Here is a 13447-nt window from a genome sequence, read left to right as displayed (position 1 = left end):
AATTTCTTATGGAAATTAAATTTTACAGTTTTTTTATTACTTATTTAATAAATAATTTAATATAATATATCTAACGAAATATTTTAATACCATCAATCAATTATAATCATTAAATTTTTTTAAATATTTGATTTTTATTATAGTTAATTTTAATATCGTATTTACAAATGATTGTAATATACTTAAAGTGTAAAATATCAAATTTTAAAAATATATATAGACTAAATTAATTAATATATATAAAGAAAAATAATTTAATTGTTATACATATAAAAACTGTAGGGAGAATAGGAACATAATCAAGTGCCAAAGTTTATTAAACTCTGTTTTCTATTTCTTTCAAATACTAGTTAATTTGCTTCATAAGTTTGAATTTTCAACCACTGTTTCTTTCATTTCTTCCTTTTGAATTGTATTCAAGCTTTCTAATGGCAACTTTGATGGGATATTTTGTGAATATTTTATTAATTGGTTGTGTCGCGTCCGATTTGTCCGTGAAAAATGAGTCGCCACCAAATTTTATTTTTATTAAAGGAAAAATTGGATAAAACTTAAAATAATGATTTTTGAACCAAAAAATTTGGATTCGGGAGTCGATTACGAGAAGTATTACCACCCTACAACGTCCGTTAAAACGGTTACTCTATAATTAATTATATACAGACTATTTATTCATTTATTTTTACCCCAAAAAGAATAATAACAAAAAAAAATTTATTTACAATAATAAAAGAAGGAAAAATATTTTTTTTTATTAATTTGGTTTGACAAGGGAAAGACCTTGCTCCTACGTATCCCAGGTGCAATAGGGAAATCAAAACTCACGTAGTTCTTGGATAGAAAATATTTATGGGTTGACCGATTTTATTATTATTTTTATTTATATACGTATCAAAAAAATAAAAATAAAAATGTAATAATAGTAATAATGATAATAATAATAATAATAATAATAATAATAATAATAATAATAATAATAATAATATTTGTTCATGGATTATATCTTCTATATTTATTTTAAAGTAAATAAAAAAAAATAATTTTTCTTAAAATAACAACGTAACGTGACGGTATGTGAATGAGACAGATAGACACGACGGTGAAATAATATGTTAAATGATTTACTCGTACGTTGTCGGATATGTCGCGACACAAAGGCCACCAACGATTGAGAGTGAGTAATATGGTGCGGTGAGCGAGGATGAATTTTATTCGGCGGCAGCGACCATTAATTCTAATCTTAAGGGTAAAAATATTTATCTGTTGTTATGATTTTTTATTTATTTGATAAAGACGTATTATGAATATTATATTACAATATGGTGAAATTCGTTTTCTCGGCCTATAAACATCAATTAGTTATATTATTTTTTATTACTTTTGTGTTGCAAAGAAAACAATTTTAGGATTAAACAATTTAAAAAAAAAATGAAAGCTTAACACATGAGTTTACTTTTTATAAACAGAAAAAATAGAAAGCGAAATAAAATATATTTAAAAAAAGATGCAAAACAAAACAAAGACTAATAAGCAGAAAATTAGAGAGAAAAAAAAAAGAAAGAAAATGATACCTTACTCCTGAATTGTTGTTTTGCTAGACCGATTGTTTTAAGATTAGATTCTCTTCTTCTCTTTTGCCAATTAATCTCTCTATTTTTTATGTGCTCTCAATTTGTGTTTCGAATTCTGCTCCTGTTTTTGTCCTCTTGTGGCAGCTTATTTATAGACTTTTGGGTGTAGATTACAAAAGACAAGAGAATAATTGTCAATTGATTACTATTAATCTATTTCTTTTCGGTTTCTTTTCATTTAATTGGCCACAATTATACTGATTCTTATTGCCATTGATTCATTTCTTTGGTTTCTTTTCTATTCAATTGATCACCGTTATATTGATTTTTATGACCATCAATCCATTTCTTTTCGTTTTTTCTTGCCATTTATTTTGATCATCATTACATCGATTTTTGTGACCATCAATTCATTTCTTTTCAATTTCCTTTATTTTTAGTTCTTATTATTATTATTTTTATATTTTAGAAAAGAGTCTTAACCAGAATTAGAGGTAAACAAGAACTGAAAACACTTGTGATTGTCTAAAGCTTACAGACCTAATTATTTATTTTTATTTTTATATTTCTTCACATATATTTATATATTTATTATTATTATTATTATTATTATTATTATTATTATTATTATTTCCTTTTTTAATAAAAAGTAAAAATCGGACAAAATTAAGTGTCAACAGATGATCCTCTTTACTTAGAATTTACTTGAGAATCAAAGTAAAAATAAGTAAAGATAACAAATTCAAATTTTGCTCAAAAAATAATTTTTAGAAGAATTCGAGTTGTTTTCCCAACTTCAAGATGCGAGTCATTTTATCGGCTTCAGGTGCGAGTCGTTTTCCCGGCTTCAACATGCGGGTCGTTTTCTCGGCTTCGGGCGCGAGTCGTTTTCCTGGCTTCAACATGCGGGGCGTTTTCTCGGCTTTGGGTGCGAATCATTTTCCCGGCTTCAACATGCAGGTCGTTTTCTCGGCTTCGGGGTGCGAGTCGTTTTCCTGACTTCAAGATGCGGGTCGTTTTCTCGGCTTCGGGTGCGAGCCGTTTTCCCCACTTCAACATGCGGGTCGTTTTCTCGGCTTCAGGTGCGAGTCATTTTCTCGGCTTCAACATGCGGGTCGTTTTCTCGGCTTTTAGATGCGAGTCGTTTTCCCGGCTTCAACGTGCGAGTCGTTTTCTCGGCTTCGGGTGCGAGTCGTTTTCCCGGCCTCAACATGCGGGTCGTTTTCTCGGCTTCGGGGTGCGAGTTATTTTCCTGGCTTCAACGTGCAGGTCGTTTTCTCGGCTTCGGGTCCGAGTCGTTATCCCGACTTCAACATGCGGGTCGTTTTCTCTGCTTCGGGTGCGAGTCGTTTTTCTGACTTCAACATGCGGGTCGTTTTCTCGGCTTCAAGTGCGAGTCGTTTTCTCGGCTTCAACATGCGGGTCGTTTTCTCGGCTTCGGAGTGCGAGTCATTTTCCCGGCTTCAACATGTGGGTCGTTTTTTCGGGTTCGGGGTGCAAGTCGTTTTCCCTGCTTCAACATGCAGGTCATTTTCTCGGCTTCGGGTGCGAGTTGTTTTCCCGGCTTGAACATACGGGTCGTTGTCTCGGCTTTAAATTTATAAAATGTCATGAATGAATGAATGAATATGTCGGTTTTTATTAATATTTTTATTGGACACGACCATTCAAATCATGAATGAGAAAAAACACTTATACCTTTTTTTTTTAACATGATATCTTTGATCTCTTTTTTTTTGTCCTCTTCTATTTTTCCTTTTCTTTCGTTCTTTCCATTTTTTTTTTGAAGAAGAATTAATATTGTGATCTTAAGTTGGATCTCATATCGTCGTATGTCTTATACTGTAAACAACCTATATTTTATCCGGTTTCATTATATCGAGTTAAGATATATGTTTTACTTTCCAATACATGATAATCATAAGATGCATTCAGGAAAAAGAGTTAAATTATAAAGGTGATAACAATATATATGAATATATTGAAGCAAAAACAAAATATACATAAGATAAAACAAAATAAATGGGTGGAAGACCCGACTTGGTTGCTAGTAATTCAATGGTAAAGAATAAAAAATATACATAAGATAAAACAAAAGAAATGGGTGGAAGACCCAACTTGGTTACTAGTAATTCAAAAGTAGACTGTACTAACTTCTCATGCCATAATCCGATCCATATTGTTTGTCCTTGTTTTTGTTGTTGTTTTTCTTCTTCTCTCAGGTCGCCCTTTTGGATTTTCAACTTAACCGATATTTTTTGTACCCTAATTTTTGCCTAGGTTGCCTTTTCAGGTTTTCAACCTAACGGGTATTCATTATTTAAGCATAATACTTTTTTACGGCGTCTGAGTTTACAGGAAGAGCTAAATCTTTTCCATCCATATTCGTAAGGATCAAAGCTCCACCTGAGAAAGCTTTCTTCACGACGTATGGACCCTCATAGTTAGGAGTCCATTTCCCATGATAATCCTTTTGAATGGGTAAGATTTTTTTCAGCACCAGATCTCCTTCCCAGAATTCTCGAGGACGTATTTTTTTTTTCTTATACGCTTTCTTCAGTCTTTTCTGATATAATTGCCCATGACATAAGGCCGTCAACCTTTTTTCTTCAATCAAATTCAATTGATCAAAACGTGTTTGTACCCATTCCGACTCCTCTAGTTTAGCTTCCATTAATACTCTTAGCGTGGGGATTTCTACTTCAATAGGTACCACAACCTCCATCCCATATACTAAGGAAAAAGGGTTTGCCCCAGTTGAAGTGTGTACCGAAGTATGATACCCGTGTAGTGAAAACGGCAACATCTCATGCTAATCTTTGTATGTTATAACCATTTTCTGAATAAATTTTTTGATGTTTGTATTTGCTGCTTCAACTGCACTATTCATTTTTGGTCTGTACGGGGACGAGTTATGGTGCTGAATTTTAAAGGTGACACACAATTCATCCATCATTTGGTTATTTAGATTTGTGGCATTGTCACTAATGATCTTGCTTCGTAGACCATAACGACATATTAATTCCCTTTTTATAAATTTGACTACCACATTTTTTGTTACATTGGCGTATGAAGCGGCCTATACCCATTTGGTAAAGTAATCAATTGCCATCAAGATGAAGCGATGTCCATTTAATGATTTCGGTTATATCATTCCGATGACGTCTATGCCCCACATTGAGAACGGCCAGGGCGCTGAAAGGGTGTTTAGGGGCACTGGTGGGGTGTGGATATTATCAGCATGGTGTGTCCATTCATATGGATCCCATAAGAGCCATCGTGGACATCTTGTAGAATTTCTTTCGCCTCACTGACATCAACACATCTGAGGAGTACCATATCGTGATTCCTCTTATACAAAATATTTTCGTTCACAAAAAAGCTCGCGGATAACCGTTTTAGAGTTCTTTTCTCATTCTCCGATATTCTGGGAGGATATTCTCTATTTATAAGATAATGTTTGATGTCGTGATACCACGGTTTTCCGTCAGTTTCTTCTTCCATGACATGGCAGTAGGTTGGATAATCTCGACTCTCCATTTTAATTGATGGGATTTCATCGTTTCGATTTATTTGGAACATAGATGATAAAGTAGCCAAAGCATCAGCCAATTGATTGTCTTCTCGAGGGACATGGTGAAACGTGATTTTGTCAAATTCTAAAGACAATTCTTTTATGTAGGTAAAATAAGGTATTAACTTCTTATCTCGAGTTTCCCATTCTTGGTTAAGCTGATTAATGACTAGGGTTGAATCTTCATATACTTCTAGAACTTTCGCTTTTGATTCCAAAGCTGCCAAAATTCCCATGGCACAAGCTTCATATTCTTCCATATTATTGGTACAATCAAAACATAATCGCGCTGTGATAGGTATGAACTTTTTTTTGGGAGATATTAAAACAACCCCAATCCCATGCCCCATTATGTTTGAGGCCCCGTCGAACAACAAGGTCCATTTTCCATCATCATATTCTTCAGACAAAACCATGATACTTTCGTCTGGGAATTTGCATTGCATTGATTTATAATCATCAACAGGTTGATTAGCTAGATAATCTGCTAAGGCACTCCCTTTGATGGCTTTCTAAGTAACATAGGTAATATCATATTATGATAACATCACATGCCATCGAGCAATTCGCCCTGTGAGAGCGGGCTTTTCAAAAATGTACTTGATTGGATCCATTTTGGATATCAAATAAGTTGTATGGCAAAGCATGTATTGCCTCAAGCGATGAGCCGTCCAGGCTAAGGCACAACAAGTACGTTCTAACATTGTATATCTTGTTTCAACATCTGTAAATTTTTTACTTAGATAGTAAATGGCATGCTCCTTTTTTTCCTGTTTCATCATGTTACCCCAGAACTGGTGGGGCTAGAATTGGAGGCTTTTGCAAATACTGTCGGATTTTTTCAAATGCATTTTGACATTCTTCGTTCCACAAAACTGTTTGATTTTTCCGTAAAAGTTTAAATATCGGTTCACAAGTAGCAGTTAGTTGTGATATAAATCTTGAAATATAATTTAGTCTCCCAAGAAAACCGTGAACTTCTTTCTCTGTACTCGGGGGAGGCATTTCTGCAATGGCTCGAATCTTATCGGGATCAACCTCTATTCGTCTCTGACTAACCACAAATTCCAATACTTTGCCCGATCTCACACCAAAAGTGCATTTGGAAGGGTTGAGCTTTAGCTTAAACTTTCTAAGTCTTTCGAAGAGTTTCTTTAGATCAATACTATGTTCTTCTGTTTGTGACTTAACAATCATGTCGTCTACATAAACTTCGACCTCTTTATGTATCATGTCATGGAATAGGGTTACCATAGCTCTTTGGTAGGTTGCCCCAGCGTTCTTCAGACCAAAAGGCATTACTTTGTAATAAAATGTTCCCCAAGGAGTGATGAAAGTCATTTTTTCCATATCTTCAGCTACCATCTTAATTTGATTATACCTAGAGAAACCATCCATAAAGGAAAAGAGTGAATGGCGAGCCGTATTATCAACCAAAATATCGATGTGAGGTAACGAAAAATCATCTTTAGGACTAGCTTTATTAAGGTCCCTATAATCGACACACATTCGTACTTTGCCATCCTTTTTTGGCATTGATACAATATTGGCTATCCATTGGGGATAATTTTCCACATCGAGGAATCCTGCGTCAAATTGTTTTTGTACTTCTTCCTTGATTTTTAATGACATATCGGGCGTCATTCGCCTTAATTTTTGTTTCACCGGAGAAAAATCGGGTTTTAAGGGCAATTTATGCTCCACTATGCTAGTATCCAATCTAGGCATATCCTGATATGACCAGGAAAAATAATCTTTGATTCATGTAGGAGTTTGATTAGTTTGTGATATACTTCTTTCTCTAAGATGGTGCCAACCTTAATTTCTTTCCTTCCTTCTTCCGTCCCTAGATTAACAATTTCTATCGGTTCCTCAAAGGGCATGATACCCTTGGCTTCCCGTTCTACCGCTCTTAACAAATCTAGAGGGGGTTCATAATCTTCTTCATTATCTTTGTCTGTCCGACTAACAAGATGGTTAAGATTATGCAACGAGATCTTAGTAAGTCGTATGTGAATGAACTATTCCCAAATCTGCAGGATTCAAGGCTAGGATAAGGAGAAAGAAAAAAAATAAAAAAAAAAATGGCGAATGAATATAAACATATGAAAGTGGTAAGAAAGAACAATAAGAAAACAAAATGAGAATGCATTTGTTGAAATTCAAAGTATTGAGAAAACAACATTGTGTCCATCCTAAATATAATGAAGCATCTTAAGGTATTAGTAACAGTAATAATGCTTTTAGAATTACATGGGAATTGCATTAAATATTATAGGTGACTTGACTACTTTCCAATTCCTGATTTCTGCTCCTATACCACCTAGACGAATCCAATTAGCCTCCCCATCAAACATTTCATCTTCATCTGCCATAATAAGGATCTCACTTGTTGGTCTTGCACTTTGGAAACTCTGTCGGATGTCACAGATGGGAATCCTTTCGATTCTTGGTTCTCGATTTTCAATTCAAGCTAATCTTTTTTCTTTTTTCTCTTTGACCAATCTCCATTTGTCAGCCCTGGTGGGTTTGTAGCCTAAACCTCACTTATCTCTATTTTCAGGAAGTTCCACCGGTTCTTTGAGCCCTTATTCATCCTTCCCCAACCCGTGCCATGGATGGTGTCCTCTACTCAACATGAACTTAGCCACGATAATAGCAGTGTTTGACATATGTGTTTCTATAGGTGTCGTCTCGACATAAGCGGTGTCCACGATTTCTAGTGTTTGGAAGGCAGTTTCTAGAGCATCTTCTCCTGTCTCAACATAAGGTGTGGTGGACAAATTACTCACCAACAAGTCTCCTTCTCCTGACACGATTACCAATTGGTCATTTACCATATTCTTCAGCTTTTGGTGTAAGGTTGACGACACTACACCGACATAATGGATCCATGGCCTTCCCAATAAACAACTATAAGCGGGTACACTATCCATCACGTGAAACATGATTTCAAATGTGACCGGGCCTATTTGAACTGGGAGATCAATTTCCCCCATTACTTCTTTGCGACTCCCATCGAAAGCTCTAACAACCATGGGACTTGGTCTCATATATGTATCACAAGGTAGTTTTGCTAATGTTGATTTTGATATGACATTCAGCGACGAGCCATTGTTAATGAGGAATCTTGATATTATATGGTCGAGGCACATTATTGATATGTGTAGTGCTTTATTATTCCCTCTCCCTTCGATCGGCAGCTCATCATCTATGAAAGTTAGGTGATTGTTGGCTGTTGTTAGACATAAGTCCTCTTGATCATGATTTTGACATAAGTAACAAACATACAATGTACATGTATCATTTGATAAATCTAACAGGTTGAACTGAGTAACATTTCAGGAAAAACAAGCAAACACTATACACTTGGAACAAAAGCTTGGAACTCAAGGAATCAACCAAAATTAGAGGATGTGCTTGAGAAAGATGCAAATATGTATAGTGTGATTAGTAGTTATAGTAGTTATTTTAGTAGACTAATCACTATGGTTTCATACTTAAGTATTTGTCAAAGAAAGTAAATCAACCAACCGATAAGTCAATTGATGAATCAATTGGACAATCGATTGGGACATCAATTGAGTAATCGATTTTGTGATTCACAGAACCAACCACTTACTGAATCAATCGATTGGCAAATCGATTGTGAAAAAGTTTTTCATCAGGAATGAGTTCTGTGATAAACCAAATCGATTGGACAATCAATTGAATTAAGTTTCTTAAACTGCAAGTTTTGTGGCAATCGATTAGGTAATCGATTGAAGTTAATCATTTATCAGAAACATGTTGCATAATCGATTGCCACATCGATTTCAACCAAAATAGCTGAGCTACTGTAACAAGCCAAATTGATTGGCAAATCGATTGGATTAAAACATTGGAGTCATTGTGACCAGTCAAGTCGATTGGCAAATCGATTGCTTGAAAATGTCTGAGTCACTGTGATCAGCCAAATCGATTTACAAATCGATTGAACTAAATGTTTGAGTTACAGGAAGATTTCAGCTTATTGCCAAATCGATTATGACTATGAATATACGTCGACTGAGCAATCGATTGTTTTGATCTCGTTGTTTGAACAAAACACCTATAATTGATTACTCAATCGATTCTGATATAATCTTAGTATCAGTTTCTGATTTATGCATTAAAAGAATCGATTGGCAAATCGATTCATGCTTATATTTTAAAAAAACAAGAAAAACGAGAAATGCTTTGGTAATTTGGTCAATCGGTTTTGAATGTTTATAAAATCTATTGAGTAATTGATTGACCTGATGTTTTTCTGAATATATATAAGCTGATTCAATCACATTTTCTAACAACTGTTACACATTTTCTAACAACCAAGACACTACACTTGAAACAATTATTCATTACACGTTTTTCACAATACTGAAACCAGGAAAAACACTTTGGAAGAAATAATTGTTACCACACACAAAATACTCATTTGGCAAATCCTTTTTGTGTGAAATTCATATTGTGATTGAGTCATCATCATTTGTCCACTTTTATCTTTTCTTTAAAAACAATCTGTAAAGAAAGTTCTGGAAATCCAGTAGTGTAAATTGGTGACTATCTTTGTTGGTGCGTGTGTTCATCAAGAAGAAGTCTCATCTTGATCTCGTGAGGGTTTGGAGAGTAACTCTAGGGATAAGGTGGCATTGTAATAGAAGCGAGTGAGTTGGATAGATAGGCCATGTGTGAGCTGGACAATCTGTAAAACGTACTCAAGTCGATTCTATTGGAAAGGCTGAAATCTGGTTTGGATTTCAAGAATAGATGTAGGCTATCAAACTGATAGCCGAACCAGTATAAATCCTGGTGCATGATTTTTCTTATCATTTCTCTTTATTTTGATATTGCTTGAATGCTTATTCCTGAATGTTTGTATTGGAGAATTTTTGTCTTGATTAATCTTTTGAATAAGCATTGTATCTGTACTCTTATATTGATAATTCATGCAATTGTGAGTCTTTGTTCCTGAATAAATTTTGTAACCGATCATTGTTAATCTGATTAATAATCTTGTAAGATTAGTAAATACATTTCTCATATATTTTTTTAACAAATAGAGGCCATAATTTCCTACAATAAGCATCAAGAGCCTGATCTTTTTAGAGTAACTCTCATAAAAGAAAATGACCTCTGTAGAATTTATTGGAGAAGGTGCATCCTTGGCCAGGCCCCCTGCATTTAATGGGGCTGCCTACATGTATTGGAAAGAGAGGATGTTAATTTTTCTTGAAGCATGTAGTCTTGATATTCTAGAAGCAGTAATAGATGGTCCCTGTGTGCCAACCATAGCTGGCACAGGTGATTCATCAATCCCAAAACCCAGATCAGATTGGTCTGAGGATGACAAGAGAAAGGTTGGATACAATGCTAAGGCTAAAAATATTATTACCTATGCTTTAAGCGCTGACGAACTTTTCAGGGTGTCTAACTGCAAAACTGCCAAGGAGATGTGGGACACATTGCAATAAACGCATGAAGGAACAACAGATGTAAAAAGGGCCTGAATCAACACGCTAATGCATGAGTATGAGCTGTTCAACATGAAGAAAGAGGAGTTCGTTAATGATATGCAGACAAGATTTACTTACATAGTCAATAATCTAAATGCTCTTGGTAAGGGTATTGACAATGAGCAACAAATCAGCAAAGTGATGAGGTGCTTGACCAGAGAGTGGCAGCCAAAGATCACTGCCATAGCAGAATCAAAAGACCTTGGTAGCATGTCAATTGCCACACTATTTGGAAAACTAAGAGAGCATGAGATGGAACTGCATAGACTGAGTGAGGCTGAACAGACTGACAGAAAAAGAAAAGGGCTGTCTTTGAAAGCCCAAGCACATCAAACAAAGTCCGAACAAGAGATCTGCATTGACGATTCAAATAGTGAGACCGATGAAGATTCAGAAATTGGATTACTTGTCAGAAAATTCAAAAAGTTTCTGAAAAAGAAGGATAACAAATCAAGAAAACCCTTAAATTCAAAGACACATGACAACAAGATAACCTGCTTTGAGTGTGGGAAGACAGGACATATAAAATCTGAGTGCTTCCAATTGCAAAACAGAAATAAGACTGCAAAGGCTAAAGGCAATCAACCACCTCCTAAGACTAGAAAAGCCTATATAGCCTGGAATGATAACGATGAAGAGTCATCTACATCTTCCAAAGAAGATGAAGCTAATCTTTGTCTAATGGCCAACACATATTCAGATTCTGATAATGAGGTAAGTTCTAAATCCAATCCTTCTTATGATGAATTACATGACGCATTTAATGAACTACATGATGAATATGTTAATGTAATCAAACAGTTAATTAGCACTAAGAAACTTTTAGAAGAAAAGTGCATGCTTTATGAAGAGATTAAGCTGAAAATGAGTCTCTTAAAGACACAAATGAAAATCTGAAAAAGGAAACTTATGCACTGAAATGTGATTTAGAAAAGTTCAATAGTGGTAAAAACAATTTAGATATGCTTCTTGGAAACCAAAGAAATCTAAATGAAAAATCTGGACTTGGCTATAGACAAAACAGGAATGTTAAAAAGAATCAGAAGTTTGTTAGATCTAAGCATATGCATGATATCTTCACTAAACCAAATCAGAATTCATCCTCTGCTGTTTCATGTCACTTTTGCTATAAAAAGGGTCATATTGTTTTTAATTGTAAACTGAAAAAATTGGCTAACAGATGATGGAAACAGATTTGGAAAGTAAAGACACCAATGTCTGAAACTAACCCTCTAGGACCCAATCTGAATTGGGTACCTAAAACCAAAATTTAAATTACATTTTGCAGATATGCTTGACATCCGGGACTCATTCATGGTACCTAGACAGTGGATGTTCCAAGCATATGACTGGAGACAAGTCAAAGTTCTTGTCTCTAAACTTAAAAGATGGAGGATATGTTAAATACGGTGACAATAACAAAGGTAAGATACTCGGTATTGGAGACATAGGAAACGAATCGACTACGTTGATCAAAGACGTTGTTTATGTGAAGGATTTAAAACACAATTTGATTAGTATTAGTCAACTCTGTGATAAAGGATTCCAGGTAAGTTTTACATCTCAGTCTTGTATAATTGAGCACAAGGAGAATAAAGACATAAAGTTGGTAGGTGACAGAATCAATAACATATACATGCTTGATTTTAATGCTTTGCCTGCTAGTACTGTTTGCTGCTTATTATGCAATTCTGATGAAAACTGATTATGGCATAAGAGAGTGCCTCATATACATATAGATCACCTGAACAAACTAGTTAGTAAACAGTTAGTTCTAGGACTCCCAAACAGAAAGTTCACTAAGGATAAGTTGTGTGATTCCTGTGAGAAAAGTAAGTTAGTTAAGTCATCCTTTCAAACCAATAGGGTTTTACGGTTAATACATATGGATCTGTTTAGTCCATCTCAGGTTAGAAGTTTTGGAGGAAACTTGTATGGTTATGTGTTAGTAGATGATTACTCTAGGTATACTTAGACATTTTTTTTGACTCACAAGAGTGAGGCCTTCTCTATTTTCAAAAGATTTGCAAATTTAGTTCAAAATGAGAAGAACCAGAAAATAATCTCCATCAAGAGTGATCATGGTGGAGAATTCCAAAATGAATCCTTTAATGCCTACTGTGAACAAAATGAAATTCACCATATATACTCAGCCCCTAGAACTCCACAACAAAATGGAGTTGTAGAAAGAAAGAATAAGTCTTTAGAGGAACTAGCTAGAACTATGATTAAAAACTTAAATCTTCCTAAGTATTTCTGGGCTGATGCTATAAACACAGCCACACATGTAGTTAATAGAGTTCTAATAAGGCCAATACTTAGAAAAACTCCCTATGAGTTATACAAGGGTAGAAAACCAAACATCTCTTACTTTAGGGTCTTTGGATGCAAATGCTTTGTATTAAACAATGGCAAAGAACATCTAGGTAAGTTTGATTCTAAGGCAGATGAGGGTATTTTTCTAGGTTATTCACAATCTAGTAAGGCCTATAGGATCTACAATAAAAGAACTAAAACTATAGAGGAATCTGTTCATGTAAAATTTGATGAAATGTTTGCTGAAAACTTGAATAGCAATCCTCCTATAGTTGGTAATTCTTTGGATGAAATTGTAGAATCTGAACCAGTAGAACCTAATGAAACTGTACCTCCAAACAACATTGAGTGCATAGAACCTATTAGGGAAGATGACTTGCCTAAGGAATGGAGATTCAACAAAAACCATCCTATTGACAACATTATAGGAGAGATTTCAAAAGAGGTTTCAA

General features: G+C 34.8%; 2 protein-coding genes across 2 annotated transcripts; both read right to left on the bottom strand.

Moving 5' to 3' along the window:
- Positions 1-3891: 3891 nt before the first annotated feature.
- On the bottom strand, positions 3892-4377 carry LOC140920436 (uncharacterized). Its single transcript, XM_073368708.1, has one exon. It carries the CDS (start codon positions 4375-4377, stop codon positions 3892-3894), a length of 486 nt encoding a protein of 161 aa, XP_073224809.1.
- Positions 4378-4778: 401 nt separating this feature from the next.
- LOC140920435 (uncharacterized) lies at positions 4779-8183 on the bottom strand. The gene is made up of 5 exons (XM_073368707.1): positions 7753-8183; positions 6963-7110; positions 5933-6876; positions 5746-5821; positions 4779-5657 (listed from the first exon to the last, which is right to left on the bottom strand). Exons 1-5 carry the CDS (start codon positions 8181-8183, stop codon positions 4779-4781), a joined length of 2478 nt encoding a protein of 825 aa, XP_073224808.1.
- Positions 8184-13447: the final 5264 nt, after the last annotated feature.

The sequence above is a fragment of the Cicer arietinum genome, chromosome 5 (genome assembly GCF_000331145.2).
Source record: "Cicer arietinum cultivar CDC Frontier isolate Library 1 chromosome 5, Cicar.CDCFrontier_v2.0, whole genome shotgun sequence".
NCBI classification, from domain to species: Eukaryota; Viridiplantae; Streptophyta; class Magnoliopsida; order Fabales; family Fabaceae; genus Cicer; species Cicer arietinum.
This window is presented reverse-complemented; position numbering and strand designations above follow the sequence as displayed.

Coding starts and splice junctions, on each gene's coding strand:
- LOC140920436 (XM_073368708.1), bottom strand. CDS start 4,377: ATGTTGCCGTTTTCACTACACGGGTATCATACTTCGGTACACACTTCA.
- LOC140920435 (XM_073368707.1), bottom strand. CDS start 8,183: ATGGTTGTTAGAGCTTTCGATGGGAGTCGCAAAGAAGTAATGGGGGAA. Junction 7,111..7,752: donor GGACACCATCCATGGCACGG/GTTGGGGAAGGA, acceptor CCATCTTGTTAG/TCGGACAGACAAAGATAATG. Junction 5,822..5,932: donor CTAGCCCCACCAGTTCTGGG/GTAACATGATGA, acceptor GTTGTGCCTTAG/CCTGGACGGCTCATCGCTTG.